Source organism: Phyllobates terribilis, unplaced genomic scaffold, assembly GCF_046119375.1.
Source record: "Phyllobates terribilis strain yellow unplaced genomic scaffold, ASM4611937v1 Scaffold_13__5_contigs__length_258822181, whole genome shotgun sequence".
NCBI classification, from domain to species: Eukaryota; Metazoa; Chordata; class Amphibia; order Anura; family Dendrobatidae; genus Phyllobates; species Phyllobates terribilis.
Genome location: NW_027362773.1, coordinates 227,523,035 through 227,545,008, shown reverse-complemented (window position 1 = coordinate 227,545,008; position 21,974 = coordinate 227,523,035). Strand labels below are relative to the sequence as shown.

The 21,974-nt window shown below is 46.8% G+C and overlaps 1 protein-coding gene across 1 annotated transcript in view; it reads right to left on the bottom strand.

Moving 5' to 3' along the window:
- The window catches only part of LOC141174675 (5-hydroxytryptamine receptor 3A-like), a 46,040-nt gene extending 25,430 nt beyond the window's left edge, over positions 1 to 20,610 (bottom strand). Inside the window, exons 1-5 of the mRNA XM_073659597.1 lie at positions 20,388 to 20,610; positions 19,733 to 19,884; positions 9,899 to 9,943; positions 8,101 to 8,210; positions 3,143 to 3,315 (exon numbers count right to left, since the gene is read on the bottom strand). Coding sequence (XP_073515698.1) covers positions 3,143 to 3,315; positions 8,101 to 8,210; positions 9,899 to 9,943; positions 19,733 to 19,884; positions 20,388 to 20,436 — 529 coding nt within the window. The 5' untranslated portion in view covers positions 20,437 to 20,610. The remainder of the gene's footprint in view (positions 1 to 3,142; positions 3,316 to 8,100; positions 8,211 to 9,898; positions 9,944 to 19,732; positions 19,885 to 20,387) is intronic.
- Between the last annotated feature and the right edge of the window lie 1,364 nt (positions 20,611 to 21,974).

Below are 21,974 nucleotides of genomic sequence, written 5' to 3'. Positions count from 1 at the left end.
GACCATAGAACCCCCGGCGACGTCTTTGTCACCCGCAGGGACGTCGAGAGCCACCTCCCGGAGGGACACCGCGGACGCGATCTCTACCCGGGTGATGTGGTCACCTTCACCCGGCACAAGGGTGCCAAGGGACCGTACGACCTCCACGTTCACCGGCTCACGGAGGAGGAACTGCAGTACCGCCCAGACACTGAGTACCCTGAGGGTCCGGACGGACCTGAAGATTACCCGGAAGAGCAAGGAGCGTCAGGAGGACACCGTTACCAGTGAACGGTAAATTGAACTGTATATAGTTACCCATCAGGGTATAAGAACTGATGTTGGAACTGTTACGGGATTGAAGTGTGGTCCCCGTTGGGACTAATGTGGAACTGTTAAAGGACTGTTACACGCCAAGTTACCCCCTTCTTTACCAGGCTGAGGACTGTGAGCAGCCATTCCCCCTTTCTAACCGGCCGGGGACTGGGAACGGCCAATCCCTTGTAAATAGTTGCGCTTCTTAAAGCGCCCCCTACTGGTTTTATAAAAGAACTGCAACGTCTACCTCAGGGCGAATTAAATGGACTGTTGCACCTTTAAGAGAAAGTGAACACCTGGTCGCGAGTTGCACAGCGGCCAGAACTCAAGAATGTGTTTGTGGAAGAATGTTTTACTTGACAATGTTTTCTACTGAAAAAGTTTGATATGCTGCTAAAATAGAAATGCCAAAGTTTATATAGTGTTTTATAAAAGAGTTCCGGTGGCATTAGTAAGATGCTTTATAATGTTTTATACCAGTAACGTTAAACAGAGAAGAGTACCTCCCATAAAGGGATGAGTAAATAGTTAATGTCTTATATGTGAATGCATTCTAAAATTTTGTATGTTTAAATTGTTTTTATTCTTTCCAGCCCGAGGACGTGTTGTGATTTACCAGGGGGGAATGTAGCACCCCGAGGGCTCGGCTGCTACAGGGGTATTGCACCTCAAACCAGAGGTGTGATATTCCACTCCTGGGTAAGGATGGATTGTGGACCAGGACTCGGTAGGCTGCATGCACCACACACACCCCATTTCCGAGGGACAGGTCAACGGTGCTCCCACGAGACAGGAGTGCAGGCACGACAGCATCTGTCCCTGGCTGGAGTTTGGAGGGGAAGGAAAACCCAGTGGTGTAGAAGCAGATAGGGGTGGGTCTCTGGGCAAAGGTAGGAGCCCATTGGTTGTTAGTCACCTGGGCTCACACATAGAGGGAGGTATATAAGGTGGGCACCATCTTAGAACAGTGTTCAGTCCGGGGAGTCTGTTCAGAGAGGAGTTCAGCCAGAGAGGGCTGACAGGGAGTTGTGGCTCAGTCTGGGCCCAGCTTCACGAGACAGGCCTGGAGTGGAGGCCAGAAACAGCAGAGAGAACAGGAACAGAAGGGAAAGGAAACAAGGAACAGCACATTAAGAGAGGCCCAGAGACACAAGAGAAGAAGGAACCCCATAGGCCCTGGAGATTGCGGGTGACGGGTCGGCAGAACTGGGTACCGGATCCCAAATTGGTGGAGGCAACTAATCCTCAGCCAAAGACCGGCGGTCGTGACTATATCTCGGTGCGACCCCTCACTACACCTACCAGGAAGGCACACCACATGGGGTCAGGGACGCAGAGATCAGCGTACCAAGAGAAGGCCCGAGGCAGCCGGACAAACGTAGAGTCACTGGTGGGGCACGGCCAGAGAAGGGAAGAGAAGGGAGCCCTGTGCCACGCTCTGGAATTGCCTGGGAGTTGGTCGAGCCCCTTGCCTGGTGGACGCAGCACGGCTTGGGCGGTCACCGCCGGTACCGAGGTGACTAGGACCAGTAAAGAACTGTGAGTAAAGCATTGGAAACTGCAACCACACGTCTCTGTGCTTCTTCGCCGCACCAGCACTACCAGTGCTGGGACGCTCGTGCACCATCACTCCCATCATCCACACTAACTGCCCTGAGGCTATACTTCTCCCGTGGGGAGTCATCCCATTCTTAGCTGCACACATAACACCGGCCTCAGCGGTCTGCCTTGTAGCGGCGGCCCCCACTGACCGCAATCCACGGGTGGCGTAGTCGGACTATTATCTCACTAATAAGACTGCCATTGAATTGACCACCCTGGGCACGGACTGGGTCATCGCCACGGAGACTACAACCCCCAGCGATCCGGCTCCGGGTATTCCCTGCACAACACAGGCCCAGGGGGCACGTCACATGCATCTCTTAATCAATTTGGCACATCATACTCCAGCGAGCCCTTTATTAATACAGGCATCCACAACATCAATCTTAATAAATCGGCCCCTGTGTGCACAGAAAGATTATACCCTTGATATTGTCCTCTCCTTCCCCCTATATACTTTTCCAGGGCAATACAGGAACTTATCTCGATGTTATCACTCCCCTAAAGGGGTTGTCCAACGTTAGGCTACAAATCTGCTGTCACTGCATGCTGTGATGATTCTCCGGTGTCGGCACTGGGATTGGTGGGCATGTGACCATAAGTATGTGAATTACATACATGCAATCACATGCTGACTAGACATGCTAGGTGATGCTTAGTGCAAGTGTATTGAGGCTGGATATGTCTAGTCGGAATGTGTCCAGAAGTAAGCAAATTGGATAATTGCGGTCACATGACTGTTCGGTCTCACAGCCAGCAACGGAGAATCATCATAGTGTGCAAGGCGTCTGATGTGAGGATTCACAAGTCTGCAGTTACATAGAGTGACTGCAGACTTTCAGCCTGAGGCAACACGTTTAAGGTTCATTTACACTAAAATAATATTTGACCTTAGTATTTTTAGGACAAGCATGGAAATATAAATCAGGAGAAAGTCCTATCTGTTGCAGAATTTTTGTTTCATTTTTAACTCTGTTTTCAAATTTTACTGACTTTTAATTCAATGCAGAAAATGCAACTGCAACGAAAATGCAAAAGTTAGCTTAAGGTTTTAGAGACCTGTACACCCCTTTAAAAGCAATTTATAGTAATGCTATCCTAGAACAAAGGTCTCCACCATCTCTCTCCAGCCATGCTGGGAGTTGTAGTTTCATATTGAATGTTGGAGACCACTGTCCTGGGTAAGATGGAATAAATATCTAGGAGCGATATATTTTAAACTCTGCCTATTTTGTATCTGTACCTGTGTAAAGATATGAGCGAAATGTGAGCCTGCAGGTCTGTTTGTCAAAAGGGAATTTGAACAAGTCCAAATTACATGTGCTTACAACCCGGAGCGGCATGGAGTTACTTATTTTCCCATTATTTGTTAGGTTATAATATGAAATCACTGGCGATTTGTGATCCTCTTCAGTCCTGTAAAGATACATATATATGTTACATCTTGTTCCATACCACTGATTAGGACCTGGTGTACAGATTTGCTGACATTTGAATATACTGTACATGGAATGTATTGTGTATCTCTAAAATGTGAAGCATTTTGTGTATACAATGTACAGAACTTAAAGGGAAGGGAAGTTAGAGGGAAGTTTTCATGCTGAGAATATCCAGCGGATTTTCCGCTGTGACTTTGCATGCTGAAAATCACTACATACAGTAGCTTGCAAAAGTATTCACCCCTTTTGGCTTTTTACATATTTTGTTACATTACAACCAGTGTTTAAATATTTTTGTAATTCGATTCGTATGTAATGCATCAGCACTAAATAGTCTAAGTTAGTGAAGTGAAGGGGGAAAAATATAGGCATAAATTAAATGTATGGGATCAAATAGCTAAAAATTGGCATGTGCATATGTATTCACCCCTTTTGCTATGAAACCCCTAAAAATTTCTGGTGCAAGCAATTACCTTCATAAGTGGCATGCTTGGTGAAAGGAAGTCCACCTGTGTGTAAGCTAAGTGTCACATTGTCTGTCAGTATATACACAGCTTTTCTAAAAGGTCACAGAGGCTGCAACACCATTAAGAAAGAGGCACCATTAACCAAACAACACCATGAAGACCAAGGAGATCTCCAAACAAGTCAGGGATCAAGTTGTTGAGAAGTACAAGTCAGGGTTGGGTTATAAAAAAATATCCTAATCTCTCATGATCCCCAAATCCATTATCATCAAATGGAAAGAACACGGTACCACAACAAACCTGCCAAGAGAGGGCCGCCAACCAAAACTCTCAGCCCGGGCAATGAGGGCATTAATCAGAGAGGTAGCATGGAGACCAAAGGTAACACTGAAGGAGCTGCAGAGTTGCCAAGCAGAGACTGGAGTATCTGTCTATACAACCACTATAAGCCGTACACTCCATACCGCTGGCCTTTATGGCAGAAAAAAAGCCTTTACTTACACAAAAAAATTGTGTGTAATGATTATAAGGCTCATTTTGAGTTTGCAAAAAAACATGTGGGAGACTTGCCAAATGTATGGAGGAAGGTGCTGTGGTCAGATGAGACCAAAATTGAACTTTTTGGCCAAAAAGATAAACTCTATGTCTGGCACCAAACCAACTCACCTCATCACCCCAAGAACACCATCCCCACAGTGAAACGTGGTGGCAGCATCAATGTCACGAGTGTGTCAAAAGTGACAGACAGTCACCCTGCAGTTGGTTGCAGAAGATCTCTTTGTTTGGCATTACAGACACCTTCTTAGCTGTTTCACTCTAGGACCCAGCGGCTACCTCCTTCCTGCTAATTGACACCCTGGCCTGAGTGTTTAAATAGTTTCACTTTGCAGCAGGAAGGGGTGATACTCACATGTTTCTTTGTGAATGCTTGGAGCTCTCAGACGGCTATCTTCCTCTGTGGTGCTAGGAGGACGCTTGGAGTTATTTCTCTGAAGTAGGTTAAAGCTAAGCTACTCTCCCCCTTGTTTGTCTCCCTTCTTGTCTTTAGTCATTAGTGGGGATCGACTAATGTTCATCCCCCCCTTCCCTATCCAGGGCCAAGCTCTAGGGATATACAGGGTTTAGGTTCACATGAGGCGATTTGTGAGGAACCAATATAAGGGATGTTAGTGGAGACAGGGTGATATCAGATCAGCCTAGAAGGTCTCAACTCCCCCCATTCCTTAGAGTCTGGGCTCCCTTTCCCCCTTCCCCTTTGTGTTGCACTTAGTCTTTCACACACTTTGCGTGACAATCATGCTGCGGGGAGGGTTTCGGCAGCAGGGACAGGGAAAATGGTCTGAGTCGAGGGGAAGATGAATGGTGCAACATACAGCTAAATGAGCAAAACCTGCTTCAGTATGTCAGTGATTTGAGACAGGGACGGAGGTTCTTCTTCCAACAAGATAATGACCCAAAGCATACTGCTAAAGCAACACTCAAGTGGTTTAAGGAGAAATATGTAAATGTTTTGGAGTGGTCTAGTCAAAGCCCAGACCTTAATCCAACTGAGAATCTGCGGTCAGACTTGAAGATTGCTGTTCACCAGAGGAAACATTCTAACTTGAAGGAGTGGAAGCAGTTTTGTTTTGAGGAATGGGCAAAACCCCAGAGGCAAGATGTGGAAAGCGACTTTCAGCTGTAATTGCCGCAAAAGAAGGCTTTACAAAGTACTGACTTTAGGTGGGTGAATAGTTTTGCACACTAAAGTTTTCAGTTATTTTGTCCTATTTGATGTTTGCTTCACAATAAAAAGAAAACCAAATGTTCACAGTCGTAGGCATGTTCTTTACATGAACTGATGCAAACCTGCAAAAAAGCAGTTAAAGCGAACCTGTCAGCAGGAGTTTTCTAAGTAAACTACAGGCATTGTCATGTTGGGGCTGCTGCACTGATTAATATGATACCTGAGGCGAAGAAATCCTTCTTGTGGTTCTTGTGTAATCAGTGTTTGCAGTTTTGAGTTAATGAGATACCCGTGGTCCGGGGCAGGACTGTGGGCAGAGTCTTATCCTGGTGCATATCAGCAAAAAAAGTCCTGCCCACAGCCTGCCCCAAAGCACAAGAATGTTCCTCATCATAGAGTCAGCCAAACAGAGAGAGAAGGGCGGGCATGTGTGCAGATCTTTTCTTGCTGAACTGGCCTAGAGCACCAGGATAAGACCCTGCCTACAGTCCGCACCCGGAGCACGGGCATCTCATTAACTCAAAACTGCAAATACTGATTACACAAGAACCACAAGAAGGATTTCTTCACCTCAGGTATCATATTAATCAGTGCAGCAGCCCCAAAATGTCGCTGCCTGTAGTTTACTTAGCAAAATCCTGCTGACAAGTTTGCTTTAAATTCCAGGTAGTACGGTAGCAAAACAGGAAAAAGGCCAAGGGGTGGGGGTGGTAGTGAATACTTTTGCAAGCCACTGTATTACAGTAGCAGCATTGTCAATGAAGTTTCCAAAACAGAAGGGACCAAGAAGAACCGAGCACTGATTTTGGTGTGCAAGTTGAGATGCTGGAACACTGGGCCATACTGATAGAAGGGGCAGAAAGGAAGTAAAAAAAGGAAACAATTTAGTGTCAAGTTGGGATAGTGTGAATAGTCCATTTGTGGTACCTAGGAGACCTACAATAAACCCATGTAGTAGGTCGCCCTGGAGCAGCTTGTTTATAGTGAAGTATCAGTGGGCTGGATGTGGACTGAGTTAGGAGGAACCTGTTAAAATGCCTCAGCGTGGGTCTACGATGTTCATTCTTGGGAAACATTGAAAAGAGTATTAAAGAAAACTGAAAAGTGATAGGAAGGATCAACATTGTCCATGGGCCACTGTAAAGGCCTGTATGAAGTCAACATTGTCCTGTTCTGAACTAACCCTGAGGCTCCTTTCACATGGCGTTCTTGCCCATGTTCAGTGGTCCCATTGGGGCTTGCTTCCGAACGGGATTCAGAAGTATGTACCGAGGGTGCCATAGACTATAGTGTGCTCCGTCGTGCATAATTTTTGAGCATATACCCTTATTGGAAACGGACACTCAGATGTAGTAGACTGCGTCTGAGTGTCAGCCTCTAGTAGGCGTATACTGCCGAAAATGAAGGACGTCAGAGCACATGTTGATTCTGTTGGCACCATTATAGTCTATGGCTCTGTCGGCAAATACGCCTAAATCCCGTTTTGCAGGGGGTTGAGACACAAGCCCCGACGGGAGCACTGAACGTAAGCAAGAACAAAATATGAAAGGAGCCTTAGAAGTATTTTCCAGGATTCTACTAAAATGGTCAAAGGGTATAATACAAAAAAGAACTAGGCATTACTTATCCCTCTAATGCCACAGCAATACAGGGCCATCTTGCCAGTGGTCCTTTCAGAGCTGAAAGTGATGAAGTCCTGTCTAGCATTTACATGACTGCTGCAGCCAATCACTGGCCTCTACGGAAATGTGGTGCACATGCAAATCCACTGCTTGGCTACAGCAATAATTTGACTGTTGGATGCAATGTCATCACATCAGATACCATTTGGATCCATCATTATAGTGGTGATAGACCGTTAGAAATTCAAGGAGTAAGTAATGATTACTTCTTTATATAAAGCTCTCTACTCTTTGCCCTGTTGTAAAATATCCAGGATAACACTTAATTATTATTGAAATCCAGAATATTTACATGTTAACAAGGGTGAAGAGCAATATAGTGCCTCCTAGTATATAGTGCAACTATCAATACTCTTCACTAGTGATGAGCGAGTATGTTCTGTTAACCCTTTCGGCGAGCTGTTCGCCGAGTATCTTCAGTGTGCTCGGCCATTATGTTTTAGTCACTTCGTGCGCATGATTTGTGACTGTTTGACAGCTTTAATACATGTGAAGAATGCCTAAGAAACAGGCATTCTTCATGTGTATTAAAGCTGTCAAACAGTCGCAAATCATGTGCACGGCGTGACTCAAATATAACACCGAGCACACTGAAGATACTCAGAAAACACCCGAGCATGCTCGTAAATCTTGAGTAACGAGCATGCTCGCTCATCACTACTCTGCACCTCATGTCCATTACTTTTTTGAAGCATTTTTGTTAAAACTATGCTGCAGACCTCTCCTTCTTCCAAATTTGCTTAAGAAAGGTTATAACCTATTTGTCAAGTTAAAGAAACAGAAAACCGCAGTGTGGTTACAAAGCAGAGCTCATCTATCACTGCTCCCTTGTACAGAGGAGATGAATGAACCATTGCCGATGCTGCTGTGATCACTGTCTGACTTACATTTCACTTATATAAAGATCTGGTTTCCAAAAGTAACCACTGGGGACAAGAAGGCTCTCAATTCCACAGAAGTCATCTGGGTCCCAGGATAGGAATTCGTTTTGCCAAGACTGGAATATGGGAAACAATACCTGATTAAACCACATGCTTAGCGTATGCAAACTTACTGCATGAGGATCAAGCGATCATAATAAAGGGAATCTGTTGGGTCATGTTCAGGAATGCTACTAATATATTCCTGAAATAGTGTGGAAGATGCACGTCCATACTTTTGTTTCCAGCCCTCTCTGCTGCTGACATCACTACATGCAGCAATAGTAAAACTCGTGCCTGGTAGGGTACAGTGCGATGCATGAGCAATGTGATTTCCTGATGGAAAATAAGTTCCTGTGCATACTGCTCCCATTAACACTGTACACCCAGAAGGGTCGATGGGCGGCATACACTGAAGCCAATGTCTGTAAGAGGTCACCTTACAGCGAAGGTGCGAGGGCTGTGGCAATGTAAGCACATGCAAGATTTCCTTTCCGGCACCTGACAATAGCGAGACACCCTGCTATCAATCAAAACAGGGAGACAGGAGTTAAGTATGTAAATGACCTGGGACGAAGCGTCTAACGCTTCAGTTGCATATTTGCAAAATCTTGGATTTCTCTGGAATAACGTTCCGGAGAGCAAACAGAACTATATTAATGCATTTATCCTTTAATTATTTATATGAGCATATGGGGATTAAACTTCCTGACAGATTCCCTTGGATGATTGTCCCCATGAAGTTTGCATCACTATTTGGAAAGGTCTTCAATCAAGTGATGATCGACTTGGAACATCTGAATAAGGCCACAGGCTCAAAAGGCTACCTAGGACAGACTTGGCACAAGCCACTCCGACTGGCAGATTCCAGAGAAACCCTGACACCCTTTAACTCCTATACAGGCATCTGGACTTACATCGAGGTCCAGTGGATTGCTACCCATGGAAAGGCTGCCGTCCAGAAGTGCACAGGAATGGTCACCAAGCAGGGTTAACGCTGAGAAAACACTGGCCACAGAAGTGACTAACACATCACTTTTTACACTGTTTTTTAAGGAAAATCTGTGGTGGACAATCCTTTTAAGGAATGAACACTGCACATATTAGACACAGATTGCTCTAAAATAAAAAGAAGGAGCAGTGGGACCTTTTATACTGTATACAGAAATATTGTTGAGCTAAAAGTGCTGCTTCTTCTTATTAGAGGTCACTCCAGATGGGATTTTTTTTAAACAATTTGTGGTCAGGAACGGAGTACTAGGTAGCTAGGAGACTCTCGGAGAGGAGATGTTATATAGACCTGTTTATTACACAATCACTACGCGTTTCGACAGCGGCCTGCTGTCTTCCTCAGGTGGAGTTCACCGGGAAGGAGGACGGGGCAGCGGTCCTGTAGCAGCCCAAAGCCCCTCGATATCGTGCCATTGCCGGTGTTGTGCAAGGGTGCACAACCCCACCAGGTGAGCGGATAATCCCCCACCTCACAACACATTTCCCCACTAGACCACCGGGTACTTCTCAGGTTGCGCCTCTCTGTTTTTTGTACTCCAGAGCTCTATGACCTTCATAAATTATATACTTAAATTGGAAAATTTGCATGCTAAGTATCTTAATTTTATAAAGTATATTCTACCTTGTATATAGCAGTAGTGCAGATTAAATGTCATATATTCAATGTTTGTACGTACATGTATCTTGGAGCACATAGTTTGCTGCACATTTTGGAATATACTTAAAAAAGTTATTTAGATGCCGGTGAACTTACCATATAAAACCATATATACGAGATAACAGTTTGCTGATTCATATCCTGTAATGAACAAAGTATTATCCATTATATATGAATAAAATGATACACTCAGAATAATAATATATTGTGGGGAAAATATTTAAAGGTTTTCTGAGAGATCCTGGAGCATTTTAATAAAAAAAATTTAAATCCAGCATCAATATGATTTATTAGAGATTGGTAGCTATCAAATTAATCAGATCAGCTTCTATGAGGAGGTAAGCTCCAGAATGGAAGGGAACTTCTATGAGTGTTGTATTTCTAGACTTTTCAAAAGGTTTTGATAAGTTGCCACATTAAAGGTTTGTAAATAAAATGAGAACAATGGGTTAACAACAATTGGCTCAGTGTAGGAAACAGAGGTGGTTATTAATGGAACATACTTTGACTGGGTCATAGTTAACAGTGGGGTACCACAAGGGTCAGTATTGGGCCCTCTTAATTTTAATATATACTGACGAGCAAAAGGGTAACAATTTTTTGAACTTTAGACTTTCAAGCTCCATATCTCACCATCCACTACTGCTTCAAACATGAGACCACCATCATTTTATAGACAATCATTTTGGCTATATCATACATGAATTTGACTTGCAACTATTTTGCATATGATTAATTATGCAAATTCTTGTTATGTCACTGTTTTGCTCCTGGTGGTGGAAAAATCTTTTTCTTCCTGTATACTACAAATTACAACCTGTTCTCATATTCCCTAATAGCTCAGTGTGTTATTAGGTTGATTCCAAAGGGAAAGGTCACTGTGTAACATACCTGGCGGCGTCCTTGCATAGTGGTCCATCTCCCACTGTGCAAGAGCGCGCACTTGATCTCCTGTCCAGAATGTCTCTCTGGCTTCCCTCCATGCTGTCTGTTTGTGTCTGTTTCTGCTGCTTAAGGGCGGCGCCCGATCACTTCCTGCTTTTTGTACCTGCTGTGGGTCACACCTCTTGTGCGTCCTCAGCCTATTGCTGTCTGTCACCTGGTATATAGCTCAGCTGCTTCCATCTATCCCTGCCTGAGCATAGTGTTTCTTTCAGTGTGTGCTTGCACTCTGAAGGTGCCAGGTCCCGTTCTGTGTTCTCTTGTCTGCCTATCCTGGAGGCTGTATTTCCAGGCCTGTCTGAACACGCTCCTAGCCTGTTCCTCCTGCCTTCTAGGGGCCGATTACCTAGACCCGTTCCTGTATCTTGTCTGACCTGTCTGAACACGCTCCTAGCCTGTTCCTCCTGCCTTCTAGGGGCCGATTACCTAGACCTGCTCCTGTATCTTGTCTGTCCTGTCTTAACACGCACCTTGCCTGTTCGTCCTGCCTCTCTGGGGGCCGTATTCCCAGACCCGCTCCTGTATTCCGCTGCAGTGTCGGTCTCCTCCGTACACTCAGTTCCAGTCTGAACTCTCTCCTATCCTTTACCTGTTTTGCCTCTATGTCCGTTCCCTTCCTTTTTCTGCAGAGTCTGAACTCGTACCTAACTCCTGCTTGTTGTCTCTGTACTCCCGTTTGTGAGTTTGTGGTCCACTTGCTACTTCTCTGCTAGTACCCTGTGGGTGTCTGGCTCTGCCTTTCCCTTCCTGTCTGTTCCGTGTGAACAGAGCCCTGTCCCCCCTACTCAGCCTAGCCTGCTCTGACTCCTTTGCTCACCGCTCCGGCGGTTCTAGTCTGCTCTGTCTCCTTTGCTCACCGCTCCGGCGGTTCTAGTCTGCTCTGACTCCTTTGCTTACCGCTCCGGCGGTTCTAGCCTGCCCTGCTTCTGCCCACTGCTCCGGCAGTCCTGTCCTGCCCTGCTTCTGCCCGCTGCTCCGGCAGTCCTGTCCTGCCCTGCTTCTGCCCGCTGCTCCGGCAGTCCTGTCCTGCCCTGCTTCTGCCCGCTGCTCCGGCAGTCCTGTCCTGCCCTGCTTCTGCCCGCTGCTCCGGCAGTCCTGTCCTGCCCTGCTTCTGCCCGCTGCTCCGGCAGTCCTGTCCTGCCCTGCTTCTGCCCGCTGCTCCGGCAGTCCTGTCCTGCCCTGCTTCTGCCCGCTGCTCCGGCAGTCCTGTCCTGCCCTGCTTCTGCCCGCTGCTCCGGCAGTCCTGTCCTGCCCTGCTTCTGCCCGCTGCTCCGGCAGTCCTGTCCTGCCCTGCTTCTGCCCGCTGCTCCGGCAGTCCTGTCCTGCCCTGCTTGTGCTCGCTGCTCCTGCAGTCCCGTCCTGCTCTGTTCTTGCCCACCGCTTCGGGCGTTCCCTCTCTGCTGTGGTTGTCTACCGCATCTGCGGTTCTGTGACCCAGTCTGTACTGGGTCTTAACCTTTCTGTGCTCCAGCCCGTCTTTTCGGCCAGTACCTCCCTGCCTGCATACTCGCCTGTATCCACCCATCTGCATACCTGCCGTGTTTGCTTATATCCACCAGTCGTGCCTGCCTATACCCTCCAGTCTGTGCGCCAGCCTAACCAGCCTGATCCAGTAATCCCTGTGTGGGTCAACCCCCGTGTCCGGAGTTTGACCTGGAGTAGCACCTGGTCCCTCTGCCCGGTTTCTCCCTGGTGCACTGGCGTCGTATGCCGTCGTGCCATCTTGGTCGGATCGGCCAGATACTTAGTCACGCCCCTCCAGGCACTCTCCGGTTCATGGTCCAGTGGAATCACTACAATCACACGCACACGCCGCTCAGCCCGGGCGTGTGCATAACAGCATGCTCAGGCCAAGGTTCCCGTTGAGCCCCACGGCCTTCGCTCTCTGAGAAGTTTTCCAGCGAATACATGCATTAAAATAAATAAATAAATATTTTTTTTTTCCTTTAGCTGAGTTCCAGGCGAATTACTCACCCGTCCAGATGGATCTATCTGCTCTCGTTCCCGCGGATCCGCTACGTTATTATGGGGATCCTAGACAAAGTCGTGCATTTGTGGAGCAATGCATGCTACACTTCAAGTTCTACCCTCTATGTTTTCCCACCGATCGGGTTAAGGTGGCATTCATTATGTCTTACCTGGCGGGTGATGCCTTGGAATGGATCAACCCCCTATATGAAACACAGGATCCGATCCTCCTGGACCTAATGGCCTTCCTGGTGGCCTTTCTAATGGTCTTCGATGATCCTAACCCGGAGGCTCCTGCTGAAGCTTCACTTCCCAATATCCCGGAGCAGCCCCAATGGGTAATGTGTGTGGGTAGCGCAATAGTCCTCCAGCCCAATGAGACTACTGCCCACCCAGAATCCTCACAGGGTGACTACGCTTTCCGTAATACTTCTCCCAACCTCAAGAGGCAGTCCAGACGTGCTAGACGTAGAGGCAAGCCGTCACGCCAGGGTCTGTCCTCCCTGAGACCTCCTGACCCCAACCTTGAAGTCCCTACTGAAGCTTCATCTCCCTGTATCCCGGAGAAGCCCCAACGGGTAATGTGCGTGGGTAGTGCACCAGTTCTCCTGCCCGAAGAGACTTCTGCCCATCCAGACTCCACACAGGAGAACTTCCTGCACCCGGCATCAGATGCTTCACCCACTTTAACCGGCGTGCATGTCCAAGGATGCTCCAAAGCTGTGGTTACCTCAGAGTCTGTGCACCTCTACTACCTGGCGGAGGACCCCCTGTTGCCTCCTGAATCCTCCGGGATACCACTCGATGACAAATGGAGAGAGAATTCTCTACACCCGGTACTCGATACTTTGTCCGCTTCGTCCTGTGAGCCTGACAATGGGTATCCCAAAGTGGTAGTTACCCCCGAGTCTCTACACCCCTCCGACCAGGCGGAGGACCTCCAGTTGTCTCCTGAACCCTTCGGGGTGCTACCTGGTAGCGAAAGGATAGAGACTCTCCTATACTCTGTACCTGATACCTCGCTCGCTTCGTCCAGTGAGTCCAACCTAGTGTACTCCGAAGCAGAGGTTACTCCCGAGTCTCTACACCCCTCCGACCAGGCGGAGGACCTCCAGTTGTCTCCTGAACCCTTCGGGGTGCTACCTGGTAGCGAAAGGACAGAGACTCTCCTATACTCTGTACCTGATACCTCGCTCGCTTCGTCCAGTGAGTCCAACCTAGTGTACTCCGAAGCAGTGGTTACTCCCGAGTCTCTACACTCCTCTGACCAGGCGGAGGACCTCCAGTTGTCTCCTGAACCCTTCGGGGTGCTACCTGGTAGCGAAAGGACAGAGACTCTCCTATACTCTGTACCTGATACCTCGCTCGCTTCGTCCAGTGAGTCCAACCTAGTGTACTCTGAAGCAGTGGTTACTCCCGAGTCTCTACACTCCTCTGACCAGGCGGAGGACCTCCAGTTGTCTCCAGAACCCTTCGGGGTGCCACCTGGTGGTAAATGGACAGAGACTTTCCTATATCCTGGATCTGATACCTCGCTTGCTTCGTCCAGTGAGTCCGACCTAGTGTACTCTGAAGCAGAGGTTACCCGTGAGTCTCTACACCCCTCTGACCAGGCGGAGGACCGCCAGTTGTCTCCAGAACCCTTCGGGGTGCCACCTGGTGGAGAATGGACAGAGACTTTCCTATACTCGGTACCCGATACCTCGCCTGCTTCGTCCAGTGAGTCCGACCTAGTGTACTCTGAAGCAGATGTTTTCTCTGAGCCTCTGCACTCTTCTGACCCGGCGGAGGACCTCCAGTTGTTTCCTGAATCCTCCGGGGTACCACCAGAAAACAAAGAGACAGTGACTTTTCCTCATTATGTACCTGATAACCCGTCTATTTCTTCCTGTGAGCTTGACAAGATGTACCTCGAAGCAGAGATTACCCCCAAGTCTCTGTCCCCCTCCAACCCGGTGGAGGACTTCCAGTTGTCTCCTGTACCCTCTGTGGTGCCACCTGAAAATATGTGGAGAGAGACTTCCTTGTGTGCTGTTCCTGGTACTCCACCCGTTTCGTCTGTTGCTAAGGGTGGCTGGATGGGAGGTAGCATCCTAGCTACCCAGAGGAGACCAGTTTTTCCGGTGGACAGGGGAAGTGATCTCTTCGAAGTGAAGAATTGGCCCTCAAATTCCCTGCGGAAGATTCTGGCAGGCCTGAAGAAGAGGGGGCGTAAGGGGGGGGGTACTGTAACATACCTGGCGGCGTCCTTGCATAGTGGTCCATCTCCCACTGTGCAAGAGCGCGCACTTGATCTCCTGTCCAGAATGTCTCTCTGGCTTCCCTCCATGCTGTCTGTTTGTGTCTGTTTCTGCTGCTTAAGGGCGGCGCCCGATCACTTCCTGCTTTTTGTACCTGCTGTGGGTCACACCTCTTGTGCGTCCTCAGCCTATTGCTGTCTGTCACCTGGTATATAGCTCAGCTGCTTCCATCTATCCCTGCCTGAGCATAGTGTTTCTTTCAGTGTGTGCTTGCACTCTGAAGGTGCCAGGTCCCGTTCTGTGTTCTCTTGTCTGCCTATCCTGGAGGCTGTATTTCCAGGCCTGTCTGAACACGCTCCTAGCCTGTTCCTCCTGCCTTCTAGGGGCCGATTACCTAGACCCGTTCCTGTATCTTGTCTGACCTGTCTGAACACGCTCCTAGCCTGTTCCTCCTGCCTTCTAGGGGCCGATTACCTAGACCTGCTCCTGTATCTTGTCTGTCCTGTCTTAACACGCACCTTGCCTGTTCGTCCTGCCTCTCTGGGGGCCGTATTCCCAGACCCGCTCCTGTATTCCGCTGCAGTGTCGGTCTCCTCCGTACACTCAGTTCCAGTCTGAACTCTCTCCTATCCTTTACCTGTTTTGCCTCTATGTCCGTTCCCTTCCTTTTTCTGCAGAGTCTGAACTCGTACCTAACTCCTGCTTGTTGTCTCTGTACTCCCGTTTGTGAGTTTGTGGTCCACTCGCTACTTCTCTGCTAGTACCCTGTGGGTGTCTGGCTCTGCCTTTCCCTTCCTGTCTGTTCCGTGTGAACAGAGCCCTGTCCCCCCTACTCAGCCTAGCCTGCTCTGACTCCTTTTCTCACCGCTCCGGCGGTTCTAGTCTGCTCTGTCTCCTTTGCTCACCGCTCCGGCGGTTCTAGCCTGCCCTGCTTCTGCCCACTGCTCCGGCAGTCCTGTCCTGCCCTGCTTCTGCCCGCTGCTCCGGCAGTCCTGTCCTGCCCTGCTTCTGCCCGCTGCTCCGGCAGTCCTGTCCTGCCCTGCTTCTGCCCGCTGCTCCGGCAGTCCTGTCCTGCCCTGCTTCTGCCCGCTGCTCCGGCAGTCCTGTCCTGCCCTGCTTCTGCCCGCTGCTCCGGCAGTCCTGTCCTGCCCTGCTTCTGCCCGCTGCTCCGGCAGTCCTGTCCTGCCCTGCTTCTGCCCGCTGCTCCGGCAGTCCTGTCCTGCCCTGCTTCTGCCCGCTGCTCCGGCAGTCCTGTCCTGCCCTGCTTCTGCCCGCTGCTCCGGCAGTCCTGTCCTGCCCTGCTTCTGCCCGCTGCTCCGGCAGTCCTGTCCTGCCCTGCTTGTGCTCGCTGCTCCTGCAGTCCCGTCCTGCTCTGTTCTTGCCCACCGCTTCGGGCGTTCCCTCTCTGCTGTGGTTGTCTACCGCATCTGCGGTTCTGTGACCCAGTCTGTACTGGGTCTTAACCTTTCTGTGCTCCAGCCCGTCCTTTCGGCCATTACCTCCCTGCCTGCATACTCGCCTGTATCCACCCATCTGCATACCTGCCGTGTTTGCTTATATCCACCAGTCGTGCCTGCCTATACCCTCCAGTCTGTGCGCCAGCCTAACCAGCCTGATCCAGTAATCCCTGTGTGGGTCAACCCCCGTGTCCGGAGTTTGACCTGGAGTAGCACCTGGTCCCTCTGCCCGGTTTCTCCCTGGTGCACTGGCGTCGTATGCCGTCGTGCCATCTTGGTCGGATCGGCCAGATACTTAGTCACGCCCCTCCAGGCACTCTCCGGTTCATGGTCCAGTGGAATCACTACAATCACACGCACACGCCGCTCAGCCCGGGCGTGTGCATAACACACTGGATCGAATTGAGTAGCAAAAATGAAAAAGATTTTGCAAGAAAAGGGAAAAGCATCATCCAGGTCATTGATAGCAGTCTGTAGGCCAAGAAAATTGCCAAACTGCATCATGCGAGTGCCATGACAGTTCGAAGGATATGAAATGAAGTCCATCCATCCATTCAAAAGCCAAGAGGTGGACGTTCAGGCAAAATATCAGAGTCAACAAGTCGGCTAATCACAAGGTCTATCAATTCTGGAGCGGCAAACACGGCAGTGGAGGTGGCTCGCATGCTTCATAATAGTGAGATCACTGATGTCCATGCAAGTACTGTGAGACACACATTACACAAGTCTAGAATGGTGGCTCAGAAAAAGGTGAAGAAGCCTCAACTTCAATATCGGCATAATAAGCATCGGCTCGGGTTTACAAAAAAGTATGAAAAGTGTACAGTAGAAGATTGGAAACGAGTGATTTGCAGGCATGAGACAAAAGTCAATAGACTAGGCTCTGATGGGTGCAAATGGAAGAAACAAGAGAAAAAGGAGTTAACGGATCGAGAAATTGAAGGAATTGTTAAGTTTGGTGGAGGAAGCCTGATGATATGAGGTTGTTTCACAGCCAAATGCATTTGATACTTGACCAGGATCAATAGCGGTTTCAATGCTGAGCTATATGTGAGTATCCTACTAGACGAGTTACTTCATACACTCAAGTACTATGGGTATGAAGGACGACATAGTGTTCCAGCAGGACAACGACCAGTAGCATATGTCGAGGTTGGTGAAGAAATAATTAAATGACAATGAAGTAGAGGTGCTTAATTGGCCCCCGACAGTCCCCAGACTTCAAAACAATTGAACACTTGTGGGTAGAGTTGTACAAAAAGCTGTATACATACCAAAATAAGTCAACCACTATGTAACAACTTTGGGAAGAGACCTGGGATCAGATTTTGGTTGAGACATGCTTGAATTTGATTGACAGCATGCCCTTAAGGATTCAGGTAGTGTTGAAAGTCAAAGGTGGATTTACAAAATACTAACAAAATAATAAAGATTAAAATTTAGATTTTTAGGAGTAAAACAGTAACAATGCAGCGACATGACAAGAATCTGCATAACTAATCATATGCTAAATAGTGGCAAGTTAAATATATGTATGAGATAGCCAAGATGATTGTCTATAAAATAATGGTAGTTTCACGTCCGAAATAGTAGTGCATGGTGAGGTATGGGAAGTCAAAGGTTCAAAACATTGTTACACTTTTGCTTTTCAGTGTGTTTAATAATGACCTTGTGAAGGGCGTTCAGAGAAGAATTTTAGAATTTGTAAATGAAATTAAGTTCTGCAACGTAATCAACACATAGTATAATTTAATATTACAGATGAATTAGAGGACTCGGGGAGAGAAACAGCAATTGAAGTTTAATTTAGACAAATGTAAATTCATGTATTTCAAATAAAATGTACGATTATGTATTAATTGGTATAAAGGGTGTGGAACTCTCACTGAAAAAGAGATGTGGGTGTGGGTGGACGGCAAAGTCATCTTTAGTGACCAGTGTCAGGCAGCTGCAACCAAGGCAAAAAAATCAAGGGATGCATAGATGCTCATGACAACAATATAGATTTGCCTCTATACAAGTCACTAGTGGGGCCACACTTAAAATACTGTGTACAGTTCTGGTCTCCAGTGAAGGTCAGAGCTGAACTACAGAAAAGAGCGACCAAGGTTATTAATGAAATGGGTGGGCTGCAATACCAAGATTATTACACTTGGGGATATATAGTTTGGAAAAAAGAAGGCTTAGGGGTGATCTTATTACTATGTACAAGTATATGAGGGGACAGTACAAAGACCTTTCTACTGATCTTTTTACTCTGAGGCCTGAGACGGGGACAAGGGGGCATCTTCTACGTCTGGAGGAAAGAAGCATCATCACAGACAGCGGTTCTCTACTACATGAGTAGTGAGACTATGGAACTCTCTGCTCCGTGATAGTTGAAATTCAAAAAGGGCCTGGATGGCTTTAAGATATTATAGATCATTACTATATTTCTGTAGATGTCGGATTGTGACCTGCGACATAATGCAAGAGCAATGCCGAGTCACAATGTCTACAAGTCTCATATGACTTCCACAGACTTCAACATGTCTGAGATTTATCACAGCAAAAATGATAATTCTAAAGAATTAGTGCAACAGCAAGTTGCACAATATTTTAGCTGCTTTGCATTAGCCCAATAAAAATGTAAGAATTAAAGACCTAAAAGTTCACAGGCAGAAAAAATTTACTTCACCACTTAAATAAAAAAATATATATATATGCCTGGTAACTGCAAACTCGTACTGGCCTGGAGAATCATACTGCCAGGTCAGTTTTACCATATAGTGAACATGGTAATTAAAGAAAAACAAAAACAATTGTGAAATTGCACTTTTTTTTGCAGTTTCAACACACTTTGAATTTTTTCCCCGCTTTCCAGTGCATCACATGATAACATGAATGGTGTCATTCAAAAGTTCAACTCATCCCACAAAAAACAATCCCTCATACAGCTATGGTGACAGAAAAAAAAAGATATATAGTTCTTGGAAGAAGGGGAGGAAAAAACTAAAACAAAAAAATGGAAAATGGCCATGGTGTGAAGTCGTTAAATGTCTTAACACAAGAGAGCAACTCATAGCTAGCAATGATCATGGGAATGGTTCCCACCAGCAGTAGGTATATTTTGCTATTAGTAAGTTGATACTTAATGGGTTGCTGCACTATTGATGACCTATCCATAGGACAGTACTAGGGGCTGGATTTTATACTCCTGCGGCAATAGACTGAAAGAGAAACCGGGTTTCAATGAATCAGACGTGTGTCCTTATAGTTTTATCCATATAGTACATGTTGTTAAAAGGGTTAGTTACAATCCAACCCACAGTAGTCATCCTCACCAGTTTAACAATGGCATACAACGTGAAATCCAGGTACACAGTAGTCACGTTTCTCCAATCTGTGACCGGACGCTCATCAGGGGGTGGATCACTTATGTTCAATGAAGCCAGCAGGTCATAGAAACTGCAGTCAGTCTCACAAGAAGCTTCACCTGGACACAAGAAGAGATTGAGGAGAAGTGACCGCTCTGCAGAGACCCATTACAAATACACAATGATCTGGAACTGACATGCAACCATTAAAGGGTTGTTCTCATCTCTCCTTTAGGAGCACACCAGTCCCTGCCTTCCTGGGCGTTGTGCGCCTGTAGTTTGACAGCTTGGACAGACAGTGTGATTGAGCCGCTGGTCTGAACCATGCTCTCTCCCACCCATATAGCAGCATGGGAGAAGCGTAGGGGCAATGATCTGGGCAGCTTCAGAGCAGGTAGTTAAGCAAAGAACCTGCAAGTGGCACAACTCTCTTTACTTAATCAGCTATCTAAGACTGCAGAGGTGGCTGGTAACCTAGGCAATGACCTGCACCCTACAGAATTAAAAATCCCTCCGTTCTTGAGAATTTCTAATAAGAGGTAAATTGCAAAGTTGCTTGTTTTTTTAATAGCACTTTGCAACTGTAACCATTTAAAAGCCTGAAACAACCCCTTTAACTTACCTGCAAGGATGAGAACTGCGAGCAGGAACGGAGAGACAGTCAGAGCCATGCTGAAGAGATGTGGAGATCATGTAACTACTGAGCTTACCTTTGCATGACAATTTGGTATAGGAGGGGTTAAATCTTGATGGATTGTGCAAAATGTAGATAAACTTGTTTTTGAGCCACGTGGTCAACAGTTCTAGCTCTTCAAATATTGTGTAAAATGCCAGTCATGAAAAACATACGCAAATTGTCTGTAAAGGAGAGAGGAGTGCGGGGGATCCCGGGCGCTGCTGTTGACAAAGGTTAATCCAGGCGGTAAGTATAAAAAACTGACAAGTTATTGCAACGCTTTTCGGAGTACAACCAAGTCCTTCTAACTATGCTTGAGGAAGGAGTAGGTTCTATTCCGAAACACATTGCAAGACATTGGAAGCTTTTTATACTTACCGCCTTGATTAACCTTTGTCAGCGGCAGCACCCGGGATCTACCGCACTCCTCTCTACTTTACACGTTATGTCCTCTCTCCATTTGATGTGAGTACAGCGGCCAGAGCAGCAGCCATGATTGGATTCTACATCTCTCTTTATGGAGTTGTGCCACGCACAATCTGATAAGGTGAGCGACCAACCCTCCGACTTACCTTCACCTGTTATGTAACGTGGCATGAGACGGTAGCCATTGGCGAGGTACTCAAAACGCCATGATTGTGTTTTTTTCTGTTCACCATAACACAGCAACAAAATGCAATAAGAAGCGATCAGAACATTGTTTATACCCCAAAATGGTATCAATAGAAGTGTTAGCTCGACAAGCAAGAAAATAAGCCCTCACACTGCTCCATCGACTGAAAAATCAAAATGTTACGGGTCTAGAAGCATGACAACACAAACAATATATATATATTTTTTTTAAAAAAAATTTTTCACCGCTTAAATAAAAAAAAGAAATAAATCTATGCACGTTTGGTATCGCCATAATTGTATTGACCAAGAAAATCACATTGCCAGGTAATTTTTACAGCAAAACGAATCCTGTAAAAACAAAACGTAGAAAGCTATTGCGGAATTGCTTGTTTTGTGCAATTTCACCGCACTTGGAATGTTTTTCCTGTTTTCCAGCACATTGCACGGTGAAACGAATGGTGTCATTCAAAACTGCAACTCGTCCCGCAAACTACAAGCCCTTATACGATTATGTCGAGATAGAAATAAAAAAGTTACGGCTTTTGCAAGAGGGGGAGGAAAATAAAGAAGAGCGCAAAAACTGAAAAAATGCCAGATCGAGAAAGGGTTAAAATATTTTATCCCCCTTTAAACATGCTGCCAATTGTGGAGGTCTGGATCCTGAGACTACGTTCCCACGATGAGTTTTTGGTGACTTTTTTACGCTGCATATTTAAAAATAAATGCAAGTAAACCTATTTTACTTAATGGTTGCAGAAAATCTGCAAGATAAAAAACCCACTAAACGCTCATTGTGTGAACATAGCCTAAGAGGTAAGGATGCGTTTTTACGTGTCTTTTTTTCCAATTTATTTGAATATGTGAAAAACACTGAAAGAATTGACACGTTGGAGAGTTGGAAAAAAAATGCTTCGGTAA